This window comes from Nerophis ophidion, linkage group LG06, assembly GCF_033978795.1.
Source record: "Nerophis ophidion isolate RoL-2023_Sa linkage group LG06, RoL_Noph_v1.0, whole genome shotgun sequence".
NCBI lineage: Eukaryota > Metazoa > Chordata > Actinopteri > Syngnathiformes > Syngnathidae > Nerophis > Nerophis ophidion.
Window position 1 is genome coordinate 8632965 of NC_084616.1, and position 20234 is coordinate 8653198.

Consider the following 20234-nt stretch of genomic DNA (forward strand, 5'->3'; position numbering starts at 1 on the left):
TAATGAAGCAATGGATACAAAAGTAGTTGTCCGGTTCAAACCCCGATGACATCGATTAAACAGACCAGAAGCAAGGAATCAAACAGAGACAGGATTCAATTTAGCGCAATGATTAGAGCGCGTACACCTGTACTCTTGTAGAGAGTCGTCCCATGCTCGCCTCCTCTTTTATTATGACTTTCCCTGATTACATGGCAACGGCCGTTTCTAAGAAGAAGGGGGAGGGGGGGTCGTAAACAGCTCTTGCCCTCGGTCACAAAACAGTTCAAAGAAAAGATGCCTGGAGCTTGCGTAACGTCCTGCTTCCTCTCCGCGTTGTAGATCTCAGGTCAGGACAAGATCTTCCCGCGGATCACAGTAGATCAAAGAAACCGACACCTTCACGTCGCTTCCCATCGTACACAGTGGAGTTTTACAAGCCTTTTGCTTGGTAAGATCAAAGACAGCTTTTGGGCCCACGGGAGTCGGAGGAAAGAGGAGTGTGCAAAGAAGAAAGAGCAGGTTTCAATCCAAAATAAATACATAAAAGATGTCCACAGGAGTGTCGGCGCTATTATTAGCCAAACCACGCTGTAGTGAGGATTATTTTGGCTTAACTCGGATCCAAAGAGTGTTTCCAAAAGAAAAAAATAATACAATTTAGTCAGGGGTGTGCCGTCAGAACCAGAACCTTCTCTGCTGGCTTAACATAACCAGAAGTCATCATCATAATTAAATAAAGTAATTAGGGACCGATGTCCCTTTGGGACAGAGGACCCTATTGAATTTCTAAGGTTTTATTAATATTATTATTCTTTATTATTACTCCGCCGCCTCTTTGAGCTGTAATTGGACCCCCTTAACATACTTCAAACTTGACACACACATCAGGACTGGCAAAAATTGCGATCTAATCAAAAAAACCAAACCCCAAAATTCTAAATTGCGCTCTACCGCCCCCTAGGAAGAAATCACAGACAAAACTGTCTGTAATTTCCAGTAGCAATGTCGTAGAAACATGAAACGAAAACCTCTATGTAGGTCTCAGTTAGGCCTATATTTCATACACTCATACCTCGCAGCTAAAATCAACAGGAAGTTTACAATTTTCCTTCAATACAAAAGTTGGCAAAAAAAAAAAAAAAAAAAGCGCTTTTTTTCAAACATTATCTCCTCTGAGGCCGTTTTTCGTAGCCGCTTCTAATAAACACAGAAGAGAGATTGAACCCTTCTGATTAAAAGTTGATGAAAGAGTTTAAATTACTACCCCGGTTTGGATTTTATGAGCCCGCAAAATACCGGTGCGGTGTTGGAGTTGCGCTAATGTTGTCACAAAATGGCGGCTTCCTGCTCAGACAAAACTGCCTCTAACTCACTGTAGAAATGTCATACTCACATGAAACAAAAACCTCAATGTAGGTCTCACTGAGACCTATATTTCATAGACTGACAACGTCCAGCTAAAATCAACAGGAAGTTTGCTATTCCCACTTCAATACAAAAGCTCCACTCCGTTCACAATGCCTTAGAGTCTCAAAATGGCGGCACTGAGTCGTCCTTATAAAATGCCCAGGCCACTTTACAACTGTTATTACTATGAGACTGATGTATAACACACGTGTATACAACTTTTTCTCTGTGTAATAATCCATCCATCTTCTACCACTTGGGTCGCGGGGACAGCAGCCCAAGCGGTCCCGTCCATCGCTGCTTTGATTTTTAATTGATTTTCCCTAATTATGTAAAAGTATTCACAATCTCTTCATGTCTTATTATACATATTTTTATCCAATCAGAATCCAGCTAGCTTATGTTGCCATGCTGTACCTAATCTGCCTTCAGAAACAACAATGTCCGTGCACTGTAAGTGAACGGGCACATACGGTTGATAGATAATTGCCCATAGCCAATCAGATGAGGAGTTGTTGACAGTAGCCTGGTGTTGACCAGACTGTGATTGGATAATCACTTATCACTCCAAAGTGAGTATGGCAAGGCAAGACAATTTTATTTATGTAGCACGTTTGCAACAATTTTTAAACTGAACCAAAGTGCTTTACAGGTTAAAAAGCATACAGCAAAAAAACAAAAAACAAACAAATAACATAAACAATGAATGAGCTAAACAAGATAGTTCAAAAGCAATACGGTAAAAGGAGTCGAATATAAAGTAAATAAATAAATAAATTGCAAGGTAAAAATAATAATATTAAAAGTGCGACAAATTGAAAAAAAATGAATGAATCAGTATCCAATCACAAGTTGCAATTTACTGAAGCAGGAAGTGTTGCGCCGGAGCCAGACCCGGCCAGCGGAGAAATCAGCGGCGCTCACTTTTTTAGCCCACAGAGGAGAACAAAATGTTGATTAGGTGGCAGATACATATTTTCAAGAAGGATATTTAAAGAGAAACTACATCTTGTGAGACCATGAATCAATTAGGTGGCAGATACATATTTTCAAGAAAGATATTTAAAGAGAAACTACATCTTGTGAGACCATGAATCAAGCGACTACGAGCGGTACCACTGGCTGATACGGCGTCCAATGGGTTCTACGAACTGAGTTCAGATATTTTATTTCTTTATTTTTTCACGTTCTGTATGTTTTTTGCAATTTTAATGTTGACAGTACCACACAAAATATGTTTAAATAGCTGATACGGGTTTATTGATTTTTAAATATAGAAAAAACAACAATTGTGTTACTAGTGTTTTAGTGAGATTATATGCTACCTGAAAGTCGGACGGGTGTGGCCACGGGTGTGGTGACCGCCAGTGTCTTTGAGCGAAGCCATGTTTCTTGACGAGGCGAAGCGGAGGCAGCCGTTGGGGTCGGTCTGAGCTTTTTTTCCCCCCTCCTCCACGGTGGAAGAATCCCACGTTCGGGGGACGGCCGGTCGGAGGAGGCAAGAGAGTCCGCAGCTGCGTCTTTGACAGGTGCATGAGGAACGACACAAGCTCTGCTCATGGCTACGGTAAGAGCCGACTTATTACCACACATTTCTCCCCGAAACCTGCCGGTTGACATGTGGTAGGGAACCATGTTCGCTTGACCGCTCTGTTCCATAGTAAAGCTTCACCTTCGGGAATGTAAACAAGGAAACACCGGCTGTGTTTGTGTTGCTAAAGGCGGCCGCAATACACCGCTTCCCACCTACAGCTTTCTTCTTTGACGTCTCCATTATTCATTGAAGAAATTGCAAAAGATTTCAGCAACACAGACGTCCAGAATACTGTGTAAATATGCGATTAAAGCAGACGACTTATAGCTGGGATCGGGCTGGAACAAAATGTCCGTTACAATCTGTGATGTCATACCGCAACGTTTTCAACTTTGCGGGAAATTTAAAATTGCAATTTAGTAAAGTAAAAAGGCCGTATTGGCATGTGTTGCAACGTTAATATTTCATGTTTGATATATAAACTATCAGACTGCGTGGTCGCTAGTAGTGGCTTTCAGTAGGCCTTTGACAATACACATTTTCGGTACTTGTTATATTTCAGGAAGTAGTCGTTTCCATGACGGTAAATGTGCCAGTTGAGCCCTACAAAGTGTTTATACTGTTCAAACCATCAATGATGGTATTTTGAGAGGTGATCATTGAAGTGGGATCTCACTAGAAGGCCTAGGTGGGAGACCTAGGCCACTGGTTTTAGTTGATATCGCATTAAAGTGTGCAAAAAGAGGATTGAAGGTAAAAGCAACACAAGAGTGGTTGATGAGGACTAACCTGAAGAACTCGCACGTCTGGTTCCCGAACTGAACGCTGACGTTGCTGCCGGCGCCGAGGTTCTCGCCCATGATGGTCACCCTGGTGCCCCCGGACTCCGGGCCTCTGCTGGGTGACACGCCCGTGATGGTGGGCGTCTAGAATAAACACAACATAAACATTAACATATGTGTGAAAGTGGCAGATTGATGGATGTTGTTAAGTCGAGGTGTTTTACCACGAAGGAGTAGAGTTGATTGGATCGAGCTCGGAGTTCCGGCCTGCACTCCCCGACGCAAAGCTGGACCGGACCGGGCGGACTTTCAGCAGGGGTCGCCTCCATCTCACAAACAATCCTACACAAAACAAATATGTCTCAGGTTTTGTGAAATTCAAGGTTCGTTTTTACAACCCCCGTTTCCATATGAGTTGGGAAATTGTGTTTGATGTAAATATAAACGGAATACAATTAATAATTTTCAACCCATATTCAGTTGAATATGCTACAAAGACAACATATTTGATGTTCAAACTCAGAAACATTTTTTTTTTTTTTGCAAATAATCATTAACTTAGAATTTGATGCCAGCAACACGTGACAAAGAAGTTGGGAAAGGTGGCAAAAAATATTGGTAAAGTTGAGGAATGCTCATCAAACACTTATTTGGAACATCCCACAGGTGTGCAGGCTAATTGGGAACAGGTGGGTGCCATGATTGGGTATAAAAACAGCTTCCCCAAAAAATGCTCAGTCTTTCCCAAGAAAGGATGGGGCGAGGTACACCCCTTTGTCCACAACTGCGTGAGCAAATAGTCAAACAGTTTAAGAACAACCTTTCTCAAAGTGCAATTGCAAGGAATTTAGGGATTTCAACATCTACGCTCCATAATATCATCAAAAGCTTCAGAGAATCTGGAGAAATCACTGCACGTAAGCGGCATGGCCGGAAACCAACATTGAATGACCGTGACCTTCCATCCCTCAAACCCTCATTTCAACAGGACGGTCTGCACTACTTTTCAATAGCACACACAGTCTTGGTAAATCACACGTCCACTAATAGTACATGTTATTTTATAGATTGCCCACGTGAGGTAATGTGAGGATTGTTCTACCAGGACGCAAACGGACTATTCTGGACCAGGCGTGAAGGTAGGAACATGTTTAATTATTTGGCATCGCAAGAAGTGAACAATCGCATGAAAACAATCACGATCCTGTGGCATGACACCAGCATGAAACAATCATTACAGAGCATGAATCTATGGCATGAACAGAGTAATGTGGCCAGGACGACTAACTGGCAAAACAGGCTTAAATAATAGTCTCCGGTTAAAGCAGGTGCGTGATCCGAACACATGAGGCAGGTGAAACTAATGAGTCGTCATGAAAACTAAAATAAATTAAAGCTGCAAGCAGCGATGGACGGGACCGCTTTGGCTGCTGCCGCCACGACCCAAGCCCGGATAAGCGGTAGAAGATGGATGGATGTTGTATACACGTGTTATACATCAGTCTCATAGTAATAAATGTTGTAAAGTGGCTTGGGCATTTTTATAAGGACGCCTTGGTGCTGACATTTTGAGACTCTAATGCATTGTGAATGTAATGCAGTTGTTGTATTGAAGTGGGAATAGCAAACTTCCTGTTGATTTTAGTTGGGGGCGGTCAGTGTATGAAATATAGGTCTAAGTGAGACCTACATTGAGGGTTCTGTTTCATGTGTGTATGACAGTGCTACAATTTTGTCTGAGCAGAAAGCCGCCATGGTGCAGTGGGAGAGTGGCCGTGCGCAACCCGAGGGTCCCTGGTTCAAATCCCACCTAGTACCAACTTCGTCACGTCCGTTGTGTCCTGAGCAAGACACTTCACCCTTGCTCCTGATGGGTGCTGGTTGGCGCCTTGCATGGCAGCTCCCTCCATCAGTGTGTGAATGTGTGTGTGAATGGGTAAATGTGGAAGTAGTGTCAAAGCGCTTTGAGTACCTTGAAGGTAGAAAAGCGCTATACAAGTACAACCCATTTATTTATTTTATGACAACAGCAGCAGCGCAATGGTTCTTTGCGGGCTCATAAAATCCAAACCGGGGTAGTAATTAAAACTCTTTCTTTAACTTTTAATCAGAAGGGTTCAATCTCTCTTCTGTGCTTATTTGAAGCCGAAACGACAAACGACAAACGTTATGTTTGAAAAAAAGCTACATTTTTTTTAGCCAGTTTTTGTATTGAAGTGGGAATACCAAACTTTCTGTTGATTTTAGCCTGGGGGTCTCAGTGGATGAAATATAGGTCTAACTGAGACCTACATAGTGTTTTTTGTTTCTTGTTTTTACGACATTCCTGCTGGAAGTTACAAACAGTTTTGTCTGTGTTTTCTTCCTAGGGGGTGCTAGAGCACAATTTTGAGTTTTGGGGGTTGTTTTTTTTTTGTATTAGATCGCAATTTTTGCCAGTCCTGATATGTGTCAAATTTGGTTAGTTTTGAAGCATGTAAAGGGGGTCAAATTACAGCTCAAAGAGGAACTAATAGAGTCCAAAACTAACAGAACATAACTAAACAAAACATGATCTAGACCACAGATCATGACAATCAGGCCCTTTTATCCGGGTAGGACCTCTGGTTATGGGCAAAAATCCCCCCAAATGGCATTGGTCATTAACAGCATCATTTTCTTGGGACGCTAATATTTGATGAGCCTCCAGAGGGCGCTGAGCAAGCGCACTGACTTACTGTTCGGCGACGATGTAGCCGTCCTGCACAGGCGCACACCGCACCCCCGCCACCTCCACGTTGCCCACCACGTCCGAGAAGGAAAGACCAAGGTTGGTGCCGTGGATGGTCACTCTTGTACCGCCGTCTGGGGGTCCAGCGACTGGAGTCACCTGTGCGGGTGCAAGGAAGACCAGATAAGGGTCCAGGTCCGCATAATGACCTGGATGTAGATTGAAGAGACTCTCCACAAACGCTCTGCAAAGTCAAGTTTATTTTGTAATCTTCTATGCTGGCGTCCTTTCAGCCCGACAAACCTTGCTCGTCCCCGACTTTTGTCTGTCTCGTAAGTCTTTCTTAGTAGTATTGGGGGGCCGTAACAGAGGCAGGACACCGTCTGTGTGAAAGGGAATGGCGTCAACTCTGGTGCCGTGGACTTCCTAGCAGACATTGATACAACGTTGATTACGCGTACGTGTCCTTTAAAAAAGTGACTATTCATCCATCATCCATCCATCATCTTCCGCTTATCCGAGGTCGGGTCGCGGGGGCAACAGCCTAAGCAGGGAAACCCAGACTTCCCTCTCCCCAGCCACTTCGTCTAGCTCTTCCCGGTGGATCCCGAGGCGTTCCCAGGCCAGCCGGGAGACATAGTCTTCCCAACGTGTCCTGGGTCTTCCCCGTGGCCTCCTACCGGTTGGACGTGCCCTAAACACCTCCCTAGGGAGGCGTTCGGGTGGCATCCTGACCAGATGCCCGAACCACCTCATCTGGCTCCTCTCGATGTGAAGGAGCAGCGGCTTTACTTTGAGTTCCTCCCGGATGGCAGAGCTTCTCACCCTATCTCTAAGGGAGAGACCCAAACTCATTTGGGCCGCTTGTACCCGTGATCTTATCCTTTCGGTCATGACCCAAAGCTCATGACCATAGGTGAGGATGGGAACGTAGATCGACCGGTAAATTGAGAGCTTTGCCTTCCGGCTCAGCTCCTTCTTCACCACAACGGATCGGTACAACGTCCGCATTACTGAAGACGCCGCACCGATCCGCCTGTCGATCTCACGATCCACTCTTCCCCCACTCGTGAACAAGACTCCTAGGTACTTGAACTCCCAAGTGGAGGAGTGACTATTGTGATAGCAAAATTACTTATACTCGTTTAAATAGATGATGTTCTTGGAACTGGGTACCAAAAGTTGTTTATTGGGCTCAGGAATGTGACACTTAGCAAGTGATCTCTTATCTGATTAAGCTCTGTCTTCTGTGTCTTTGATGTGACATGTGGACTTTAGTTGTTCTGGGCATGTGTGTTTTCTCTCCCTGGCACCCCCCCCCGTGCTAAACTGTTGCCCTTTCCTGAGTGACCCCCCCCTCCCCTTCACAGGACCTTGGGCATTCATTCCACTGGGGTACTGTATGTTAATGATAGATAGATAGATAGATAGATAGATAGATAGATAGATAGATAGATAGATAGATAGATAGATAGATAGATAGATAGATAGATAGATAGATAGATAGATAGATAGATAGATAGATAGATAGATAGATAGATGGATAGATAGTACTTTATGTATTCCGTCAGGAGAGTTCCTTCAGGAAAATTAAAATTTTCAGCACAATCCCATTCAAGATCAGACAAACATTACAGGGAGACAGAACAGGATCGCTGACGGGTCTGCTGGCTTCCAGCGCCCCTTACAAAAAAAAAAGCATGGAGGGTGGGACTTCTGAGAATGTATAATAGTCATGACATATTCCAAGGCAGGTAAGAACAAGCTGGAACAAACGGATATGTCGTTCTGGTTTGGTCTCGCTTTGCAAAGCTTGTTATTATTTGTTTGTTACTTTAATAAATCATTTCAACGCGATTTGTCACTAAAGGCTCGTCTTTTAAGAAATTTCCACGACACTTTGAAACAATGTTGCAAAATAGTTGCCTTTGTAAAGTGAGACAAGGCTTATGTTTTAACGTTGTATCAACGTCGTTGTTTGGGAAACGACCAAAATTCAAGGGTCAAATCAACGTCAGAACCCGACATTGAATAAACGTTGTTAGAAAGCATGTTGTTTCAACGTTAGGTTTGAGTTTTGGAATATTAGTTGGGGAATGACCACATTTCAACCAAGAAATCAATGTCAAAACCTGAGGTTGATTAAACGTTGTCAAAAAGCATGTTGTTTCAACGTTGTATTTGTGTTGTAGAACATTGGTTGGGATATGACCAAATTTCAATGGTCAAATAAACGTCACAACCTAAAATTGAATAAATGTCGTCAAAAAACATGTTGTTTCAACGTTTTATTTGTGTTGGAGAATATTTGTTAGGAAATGACCACATTTCAATGTTAAATCAACGTCACAACTCGACATTGAATTAACGTTGTTAAAAAGCATGTTGTATTTGTGTTGTAGAACATTAGTTTGGAAATTACCAAAATTCAATGGTCAAATCAACATCACAACCTAAAATTGAATAAATGTCGTCAAAAAACATGTTGTTTCAACGTTTTATTTGTGTTGGAGAATATTTGTTAGAAAATGACCAAATTTCAATGTTAAATCAACGTCACAACTCGGCATTGAATTAACGTTGTTAAAAAGCATGTTGTATTTGTGTTGTAGAACATTAGTTTGGAAATTACCAAAATTCAATGGTCAAATCAACATCAGAACCCAACATTGAATAAACGTTAAAAAGTATGTTCTTTCAACGTTGTATTTGTGTTGTAGAATATTGGTTGGACAATGACCAAATTTCAACGAACAAATTAACATCAGAACACAACGTTAATTAAACGTTGTCAAAAAGCATGTTGTTTCAACGTTGTGTTTGTGTGGTAGAATATTGGTTGGGAAATGACTCAATTTCAACGGTCAAATCAACGTTACAAACGAACATTGATTAAACGTTGTCAAAAAGCATGTTGTTTCAACGTTGTATTTGTGTTGTAGAATATTGGTTGGGAAATGACCATAATTCAATGGTCAAATCAACATCAGAACCCAACATTGAATAAATTTTGACAAAAAGCATGTTGTTTCAATGTTGTATTTGTGTAGAAGATTAGTTGGGAAATGACCAAATATCAACGAACAAATTAACGTAAGGTTCTGACGTTATTTAAAAGTCGACAAAAAGCATGTTGTTTCAACGTTGTGTTTGTGTGGTAGAATATTGGTTGGGAAATGACCCAATTTCAACGGTCAAATCAACGTTTCAAACCAACATTGATTAAATGTTGTCAAAAAGCATGTTGTTTCAACGTTGTATTTGTGTTGTAGAATATTTGTCTTGGAAATGACCACAATTCAATGGTCAAATCAACGTCAGAACCCAACATTGATTAAACGTTAACAAAAAGCATGTTGTTTCAATGTTGTCTTTGTGTAAAATATTGGTTGGGAAATGACCACATTTCAATGTCAAATCAACATCACAACCCAGAATTGAATAAATGTCATCAAAAAGCATGTTGTTTCAACGTTTTAGTTGTGTTTGAGAATATTTGTTAGGAAATGACCAAATTTCAATGTTAAATCAACGTCACAACTCAACATTGAATAAACGTTGTTAAAAAGCATGTTGTATTTGTGTTGTAGAATATTAGTTTGGAAATTACCAAAATTCAACGGTCAAATCCATGTCATAACCCAACATTGAATAAACGTTGTCAAAAAGTATGTTGTTTCAATGTTGTATTTGTGTTGTAGAATATTAGTTGGAAAATGACCAAATTTCAACGAACAAATTAACATCAGAACACAACGTTAATTAAAAGTCGACAAAAAGCATGTTGTTTCAACGTTGTATTTGTGTTGTAGAATATTGGTTGGGAAATGACCAAATTTCAACGAACAAATTAACGTCAGGTTCTGACGTTAATTAAAAGTCGACAAAAAGCATGTTGTTTCAACGTTGTGTTCGTGTGGTAGAATATTGGTTGGGAAATGACCCCATTTCAACGGTCAAATCAACGTTACAAACCAACATTGATTAAACGTTGTCAAAAAGCATGTTGGTTCAACGTTGTATTTGTGCATTAGAATATTGGTTGGGAAATGACCAAAATTCGATGGTCAAATCAACATCAGAACCCAACATTGAATAAATGTTGTCAAAAAGCATGTTGTTTCAATGTTGTATTTGAGTAGAATATTGGTTGGGAAATGACCAAAATTCAATGGTCAAATCCATGTCAGAACCCAACATTGAATAAATGTTGACAAAAAGCATGTTGTTTCAATGTTGTATTTGTGTAGAATATTGGTTGGGAAATGACCAAATTTCAACGAACAAATTAACGTCAGAACCTGACGTTAATTAAAAGTCGACAAAAAGCATGTTGTTTCAACGTTGTGTTTGCGTGGTAGAATATTGGTTGGGAAATGACCAAAATTTCAATGGTCGAAGTAACGTCACTAACTGACATTGATTAAATGTTGTCAAAAAGCATGTTGTTTCAACGTTGTATTTGTGTTGTAGAATATTTGTCTCGGAAATGACCACAATTCAATGGTCAAATCAACATCAGAACCCAACATTGAATAAATGTTGACAAAAAGCATGTTGTTTCAATGTTTTATTTGTGTTGGAGAATATTTGTTAGGAAATGACCAAATTTCAATGTTAAATCAACGTAACAACTCAACATTGAATAAACGTTTTTAAAAAGCATTTTGTATTTGTGTTGTAGAATATTAGTTTGGAAATTACCAAAATTCAACGGTCAAATCCATGTCAGAACCCAACATTGAATAAATGTTGTCAAAAAGTATGTTGTTTCAACGTTGTATTTGTGTTGTAGAATATTGGTTGGAAAATGATCAAATTTCAACCAACAAATTAACATCAGAACACAACGTTAATTAAAAGTCGACAAAAAGCATGTTGTTTCAACGTTGTGTTTTTTTGTGGTACAATATTGGTTGGGAAATGACCAAAATTCAATGGTCAAATCAACATCAGAACCCAACATTGAATAAATGTTGACAAAAAGCATGTTGTTAAATGTTGTATTTGTATAGAATATTGGTTGAGAAATGACCAAAATTTCAACGGTCAAATCAACGTTACAAACCAACCTTGATTAAACGTCAAAAAGCATGTTGTTTCAACGTTGTATTTGTGTAGAAAATTGGTTGGTAAATGACCAAAATTCAATGGTCAAATCAACATCAGAACCCAACATTGAATAAATGTTGACGAAAAGCATTTTCTTTCAATGTTGTATTTGAGTAGAATATTGGTTGGGAAATGACCAAATTTCAACGAACAAATTAACGTCAGAACCTGACGTTAATTAAAAGTTGACAGAAAGCATGTTGTTTCAACGTTGTGTTTACGTGGTAGTATATTGGTTGGGAAATGACCAAAATTTCAATGGTCAAATCAACGTTTCAAACCAACATTGATTAAACGTCAAAAAGCATGTTGTTTCAATGTTGTATTTGTGTAGAATATTGGTTGGTAAATGACCAAAATTTAATGGTCAAATCCATGTCAGAACCCAACATTGAATAAATGTTGACAAAAAGCATGTTGTTTCAATGTTGTATTTGTGTAGATTATTGGTTGGGAAATGACCAAATTTCAATGTCAAATCAACGTCAGAACCCGACATTGAAAAAGCACGTTGTATCAACGTTAGGTTTGAGCTGCTCATTCAACAAGTTCACATCGGGGGTTGAGTGTGGTGTACCTGCTGGGTTATCTGATTGCAGGAGTCACCCCAAACCACATTTACTCACTAGAATGTGTGCATGAAGTACACTCAAACAACTTGTTTTGGGAACTGTGAGTGTTCAAGTATGAGGTCTGGTTGTGTCTGGTCAGAGAGAAGAACACAACGGTGGTGCGAGCTGCAGAAAAGTAACATTGTCCTCCCCCCCCGTGTGCACACCCACTGGGGGGGGGGGTTGTGGCTTCCCTAGTGGGACACCCGCATTGTAATCTGCGTTGTGTGGACATTAATTGCTGTGCATGTAAAAGTAAGTGTGTCAGTGCACCGCCTAGAGGGGCCTGGAATCATATAAATCTTTCAGCACTGCTTGGGCATGCGGGCTATGGAGGCTTTCTGGCATAATAGCTAAATATATCCATGTCAGGAAATGGCAGCATCTATTTGAGTAGGCTTAGGCACGTTACATAAGCAATCGGGGCTGGAAGGATAACAAAGACTGCTTGGTTGGGGGAATAGAAGGGATGCATTTTTAATGTTGATAATATGCAAGATGATTGATGAGGTACTAGGCCAGGGGTCGGGAACCCGCAGCTCTGGAGCCGCATGTAACTCTTTAGCGCCGCCCTAGTGGCTCTCTGGAGCTTTTTTCAAAAATATATGAAAAATGGAAATAATTAGGAGAAAAAACATATTTTTTGTTTTAATATAGTTTCTGTAGGAGGACAAACATGACACAAACCTCCCTAATTGTTATAAAGCACACTGTTTGTATTAAACATGCTTCACTGATTCGAGTATTTGGCGAGCGCCGTTTTGTCCGACTCATTTTGGCGGTCCTTGAACGCACTGTGGTTTGTTTACACCAGGGGTGCCCATTACGTCGATCGCGAGCTACCAGTCGACCGCGGAGGGGTGTGTCAGTCGATCTCCAGCCAGGCTTTTAAAAAAAATAGACTTAAAATTAGTGATCATCAATCTTCGCCAAGACGTCACTTAAATGACATTCACGGTACCGGAGGGTCTTGTGAGATGACGCTGGCTGCTGCAAGATCATTATTATGAAAATATGACCGAGAGGAAGGCGAGAAACTTGGCCCTGCGATGAGGTGGCGACTTGTCCAGGGTGTACCCTGCCTTCCGCCCGATTGTAGCTGAGATAGGCGCCAGCGCCCCCCGTGACCCCGAAAGGGAATAAGCGGTAGAAAATGGATGGATGGATGGATGGAAGGCGAGAAACACTTTTTATTTCAACAGACTCTCGCGCCGTACCTTCCGTCAAAACTCTAAAGGCCGACTGCACATTTCCTATCTTCACAGTAAAAGCCCTGCTTCATGCTGCCTGCGCTAACTAAATACAGAGTCTGGGAAAACTGGCGTGCACAAGCGATCCCTCAGAAAGCTGGCGTGCACATCACTTGTGCACGCCAGCTTTCCGCGACTCTTATTTTGTTAGCGCAGGCAGCATGAAGCAGGGCTTTTATTGTGAAGATAGGAAATGTGCGGTCGGCCTTTAGAGTTTTGACGGAAGGGACGGCGCGAAAGTCTGTTGAAATAAAAAAGTGTTTCTCGCCTTCCTCTCTGTCATTTTTTCATAATAATGAACTGGCAGCAGCCGGCGTCATCTCACAAGACCCTCGGGTGCCGTGAATGTCAATCAAGCAAGCTACGGAATTTGCCGCCAATGTTTTTCTTGTAAAGTGTATGGAAGCTGGATGAATTAGATGCCAAAAACCAACCACTTTCATGTGGTATTGTACAGAAAGGACCACTTTTTTTTCTCCTCCATTTGAAAATGTGGGCGTTATCATCATTACTGTCTGATTCCAATCAATGCAAGTCATCAGAATCAGGTAATACACCAACTTATATTCTTGTCTTCGTGAAAGAAAGACATCTATATGTGTTACACATGCTTGTGTTATCATTAAACACATTTAACTTGTTTACAAAAATGTCTCTTTCATAAATAAATCAATATAAATGATATATATAAATGAGGTAGATCCCCTCGAGTTGGTTGATTGAAAAGTAGCTCGCCTGCAGAAAAAGTGTGGGCACCCCTGGTTTACTTGTATAACTTTTTCCGACTTTCTAGGACGTGTTTTTATGCCACGTCTCATTTTGTCCACCAAACTTTTAACATTGTGCATAAATGCAGAAAGGTGAGTTTTGTTGATGTTATTGACTTGTGTGGAGTGCTAATCAGACATATTTGGTCACTGCAAGCTAATCGATGCTAACATGCTATTTAGGCTAACTGTATGTACATATTGCATCATTATGCCTCATTTGTGGCTATATTTAAGCTCATTTGGTTTCCTTTAAGTCCTCTTAATTGAATTTATATCTCATGACACACTGTCTGTATGTAATACGGCTTTAATTTTTGTTTTGTGGCTCCAGACGGATTTGTTTTTGTATTTTTGGTCCAATATGGCTCTTTCAACATTTTAGGTTGCCGACCCCTGTACTAGGCTAATGAATCATATTCAGTACTATACCGCCTCGAAAAAGCATTGTTATTATTAATAGAGCATGACGACGCACCATCACTTGGTGACATTGCTGGTTTTACGAGCGGGGGAGCATGTTCGGCAGCGCGCGCGCACTGAGTACTTACAAGCAGACACAGAAAAGGCGCATTTTGGTGTAAAAAGTCAAGATAAAGGTGCAGTTATAACACTGAAACACCCTCAGGGAGAGCTGCTTTAAGACATGGCTATCTAGTTAGCGGCTAACGTCCACCCGCAGTGTTTTGGCTACTTCTAAATCACTAATCATCGTCTCCACGGTGACAAATAAAGTACATTTCTTACAAGTATCATTATCACTGGAGGATAAAATAGCTCACCGGCGTCACAATGTAAACAAACACCATGGGTGGATCTACACCTGACATCCACTGTAATGATACCAAGTACAAGAGCGTATCTAGTCGATTTTTTTTTTGGGGCGTCACTAAATATTTTTTCTTTTTTTTTTCAAATTCATATTATGTTTATAAACTCAGTGGCCTAGTGGTTACAGTGTCCGCCCCGAGATGGGTAGGTCGTCAGTTCAAACCCCGGCCGAGTCATACCAAAGACTATAAAAATGGGAGCCATTACCTCCCTGCTTGGCACTCAGCAACAAGGCTTGGAATTGGGGGTTAAATCACCAGAAATGATTCCCGGGCGTGGCCACCGCTGCTGCTCACTGCTCCCCTCACCTCCCAGGGGGTGGAACAAGGGGATGGGTCAAATGTGTGTGACTATCAGTGGTACTTTAATTAACTTTAGGGGAATCCTTTGTTTATTTTTTTTGTAATACCCCGAATAAAGGACTGCATATAGTCTCCGAGTCCCAAAGTACCGCAAAAGGGACTTACCCCTAAAAGGACCAAAAGTGGTAAAGGGAACGGGCTAAGGGGTCCTTTTGGGATCTTACCAGACCCCAAAATACAGGAAAACACAAACTCTCCAAAAAAATGTAATAAAACAAAAACAAAAAGGTGAGCGGCAAAATGTGTACTTAAAGAAAAAGCAAGGCCAGCAACACTTTGAGAGTACTTAGATGTAGTTTGGTCAAGGTCAGGGTATTTGAGAGTACTTTGATGTACTTTGGTCGAGGTCAGGGTCTTTGAGAGTACTTTGATGTACTTTGGTCAAGGTCAGGGTCTTTGAGAGTACTTTGATGTACTTTGGTCAAGGTCAGGGTCTTTGAGAGTACTTTGATGTACTTTGGTCAAGGTCAGGGTCTTTGAGAGTACTTTGATGTACTTTGGTCAAGGTCAGGGTCTTTGAGAGTACTTTGATGTACTTTGGTCAAGGTCAGGGTCTTTGAGAGTACTTTGATGTACTTTGGTCATGTTCAAGGTCTTTGAGAGTACTTTGATGTAGCTTGGTCAAGGTCTTTGAGAGTACTTTGATGTAGTTCAGTCGAGGTCAGGGTTTTTGAAAGTACTTTGATGTAGTTTGGTGGAGGTCAGGGTCTTTGAAAGTACTAAGAAGTACTTTGGTTGAGGTCAGGGTCTTTGAAAGTACTTAGATGTAGTCTGGCTGAGATCAGGGTCTTTGAAAGTACTTAGATGTAGTCTGGCTGAGGTCAGGGTCTTTGAGAGTACTTAGATGTACTTTGGTCGAGGTGACGGTCTTGCAGAGTTCTTAGATGTGGTTTGGTTGAGGTTAGGGTCTTTGAGAGTTCTTAGATGTAGTTTGGTTGAGGTCAGGGTCTTTGAAAGTACTTAGATGTAGTCTGGCTGAGGTCAGGGTCTTTGAAAGTACTTAGATGTAGTCTGGCTGAGGTCAGGGTCTTTGAGAGTACTTAGATGTACTTTGGTCGAGGTGACGGTCTTGCAGAGTTCTTAGATGTAGTTTGGTTGAGGTTAGGGTCTTGCAGAGTTCTTAGATGTAGTTTGGTTGAGGTTAGGGTCTTTGAGAGTTCTTAGATGTAGTTTGGTTGAGGTCAGGGTCTTTGAGCGTACTTAGATGTAGTTTGGTTGAGGTCAGGGTCTTTGAAAGTACTTAGAAGTACTTTGGTTGAGGTCAGGGTCTTTGAAAGTACTTAGATGTAGTCTGGCTGAGGTCAGGATCTTTGAAAGTACTTAGATGTAGTCTGGCTGAGGTCAGGGTCTTTGAGAGTACTTAGATGTACTTTGGTCGAGGTGACGGTCTTGCAGAGTTCTTAGATGTAGTTTGGTTGAGGTTAGGGTCTTGCAGAGTTCTTAGATGTAGTTTGGTTGAGGTGACGGTCTTTGAGAGTACTTAGATGTAGTTTGGTTGTGGTCAGGGTCTTTGAGAGTACTTAGATGTACATTGAGGTCAGAGTCTTTGAGAGTACTTTGATGTAGTTTGATCGAGGTCAGGGTCTTTGAGAGTACCTTGATATCGTTTGGTTGAGGGGTAATCTGAATGTTCTTTGACATATTTTGGTCAACTAACTCCAATCCTTTCACCCAACTGACACGTCTTTTATCCGCCGGACTGCCTGGCTTGTTTTTTTGGTGGGAATCTTGATCGGACAGACGTTGACCAGCCTTCCCCAGCGGAGTCCAGTTCTCTCTGTAATCTCCGCGGCTGCCAGCCAGCGTCGCAACGTCAATGGCGGCTAATTCCCAGCCACCAGCCAATGGGCTGACTCGTGGGACTGCCCGGCTGTGCGATATCTCCCGGTGAGGCTTAGGGGATCAGACCCCCGGCCACTTAGCCGCTAGTTTTCTTCAATTCTATTTTTGAGGGATTTGCCTGCAATGGCAGTCGGAACTAAACGCTCGACCTAAATTGTTGTCTGATTCGGGAAGGAAAGAACTTCCAACAAGACCGAGAGGATAATCTGTTGGTTTGAGCGAGTGAGCAAAATGGCTGCCGGAGTGCCTCGGGGCGTCCGTCAGCGCGGTTCGATGAAGCGATGGCGGGGGGGGGGGGGGGTTACATCCACGCATCTGAGACCTGCGGCCTCCACGAGATCACATTTCAAGGAAGGGGGAGACCATGAATCTGATGAGGATTGATCCCGCCAAAATAAAAGCAGTCTATGTAAGGAGCTGGGAATGAAACATGAAGATGTTGAATCTAATGTGGAGTCTCCATTTACACTTGGACATGACACCACTTGGGATTACATCTCACTTCCAAGCTCAATGAAAGGTTCCATCGGTATTAAACAGAACAATAGAACCTGGGAGTTCCCAGTCTGTGGAACACTCTCCCTGACCACCTGAGGGCACCACAGACTGTGGATGATTTTAAAAAAGGCTTCAAAAACCTTCTTTAAAATTTTTTTTTTTTTAAAGCCTTTTTTTTTTAGATATATGTGTGCTAGATCTAGCTATTAGTCCGTTGTAGATTTTTTTTTTTTTTACTATTTATTTTTCTGGTTGGGCGCAGCTATTTGTGGTTCTGGCGTTGTGTTGTTTTTTAAGTGCACTGTAGCACTTTGAGGTTGTTTGCTCAATGTAAAGTGCTTTTATAAATAAAATCTATTAAAATCTACTACTGACTCAAGGCCCACATTGGTCATGAAAAAATGTGTCCGGGGGGCCGGTGTTTAAATTTAGGGTTGGATGTCATTGAATAAATCACGACTAATTTTGACAATGCATGATATGCTGCTGTGGCTCTATAACAATAAAAGGACAACATCAGGGACAAACCTACTGCATCCTAAGTGGAGTTTAGTTGAGGACAAGGTCTTCTTGTGGTGTTGTTGGGTTTTTCAGAGTACTTTTGTTGTCGCTAGAACAGTAACAACAGTGCATGATATGCTGCTATGAAGCCAGATTATGCAAAGGAAATTATCACCCCAAAAAAACCTCTAGATCTGATGTGTACTTTAGTTGAGGACTGTTGGAACAAAATTTAGGGTTGGATGTCATTGAATAAATCACGACTAATTCTGACAATGCATGATATGCTGCTGTGGCTCTACAACAATAAAAGGACAATATCAAGGACAAACCTACTGCATCCTAAGTGGAGTTTAGTTGAAGACACGGTCTTCTTGTGGTGTTGTTGGGTTTTTCAGAGTACTTTGTAGTCGCTAGAACAGTAACAACAGTGCATGATATGCTGCTATGAAGCCAGATTATGCAAAGGAAATTATCACCAAAAACCCCTCTAGATCTGATGTGTACTTTACTTGAGGACTGTTGGAACAAAATATAGGTATGGATGTCATTGAATTAATCACGACTAATTTTGACAATGCATGATATGCTGCTGTGGCTCTATAACAATGAAAGGACAATATCAGGGACAAACCTACTGCATCCTAAGTGGAGTTTAGTTGAGGACAAGGTCTTCTTGTGGTGTTGTTGGGTTTTTCAGAGTACTTTGTAGTCGCTAGAACAGTAACAACAGTGCATGATATGCTGCTATGAATCCAGATTATGCAAAGGAAATTATCACAAAAAAAAACCTTCGAGATCTGATATGTACATTAGTCTTTGGAAGAAAATTCAGGGTTGGATGTCATTGAATGAATCACGACAAATTTTGACAATGCATGATATGCTGCTGTGGCTCTATAACAATAAAAGGACAATATCAGGGACAAACCTACTGCATCCTAAGTGGAGTTTAGTTGAAGACAAGGTCTTCTTGTGGTGTTGTTGGGTTTTTCAGAGTACTTTGTAATCACTAGAACAGTAACAACAGTGCATGATATGCTGCTATGAAGCCAGATTGTGCAAAGGAAATTATAACCAAAAAAAACCCTCTAGATCTGATGTGTACTTTAGTTGAGGACTTTTGTAACAAAATATAGGGTTGGATGTCATTAAATTAATCAGGACTAATTTTGACAATGCATGATATGCTGCTGTGGCTCTATAACAATAAAAGGACAACATCAGGGACAAACCTACTGCATCCTAAGTGGAGTTTAGTTGAAGGCAAGGTCTTCTTGTGGTGTTGTTGGGTTTTTCAGAGTACTTTGTTGTCGCTAGAACAGTAACAACAGTGCATGATATGCTGCTATGAATCCAGATTGTGCAAATGAAATGATCACAAAAACAACAACATCTAAATCTGATGTGTACTTGAGTTAATAACTGTGTCTTTGTAACAAAATTTAGGGTTGGATGTCCCTGAATAATTTGTGACTAATTTTGACAATGCATGATATGCTGCTGTGGCTCTATAACAATAAAAGGACAATATCAGGGACAAACCTACTGCATCCTAAGTGGAGTTTAGTTGAGGACAAGGTCTTCTTGTGGTGTTATTGGGTTTTTCAGAGTACTTTTGTTGTCGCTAGAACAGTAACAACAATGCATGATATGCTGCTATGAAGCCAGATTATGCAAAGGAGATTATCACCAAAAAAAACCCCTCTAGATCTGATGTGTACTTTAGTTGAGGACTGTTGGAACAAAATATAGGGTTGGATGTCATTGAATAAATCATGACTAATTTTGACAATGCATGATATGCTGCTGTGGCTCTATAACAATAAAAGGACAACATCAGGGACAAACCTACTGCATCCTAAGTGGAGTTTAGTTGAGGACAAGGTCTTTTTCCGGTGTTGTTGGGTTTTTCAGAGTACTTTGTAGTCACTAGAACAGTAACAACAGTGCATGATATGCTGCTATGAATCCAGATTATGCAAAGGAGATTATCACCCAAAAAAAACCCCTCTAGATCTGATGTGTACTTTACTTGAGGACTG

General features: G+C 41.1%; 1 protein-coding gene across 1 annotated transcript in view; it reads right to left on the reverse strand.

The window, feature by feature from the left end:
• Nucleotides 1-20234, reverse strand: part of plxna2 (plexin A2) — an 801241-nt gene that overhangs the window by 143292 nt on the left and 637715 nt on the right. Inside the window, exons 13-15 of the mRNA XM_061902603.1 lie at nucleotides 6423-6574; nucleotides 3930-4047; nucleotides 3713-3849 (exon numbers count right to left, since the gene is read on the reverse strand). Of these exons, the coding sequence (XP_061758587.1) occupies nucleotides 3713-3849; nucleotides 3930-4047; nucleotides 6423-6574 (407 nt within the window). The remainder of the gene's footprint in view (nucleotides 1-3712; nucleotides 3850-3929; nucleotides 4048-6422; nucleotides 6575-20234) is intronic.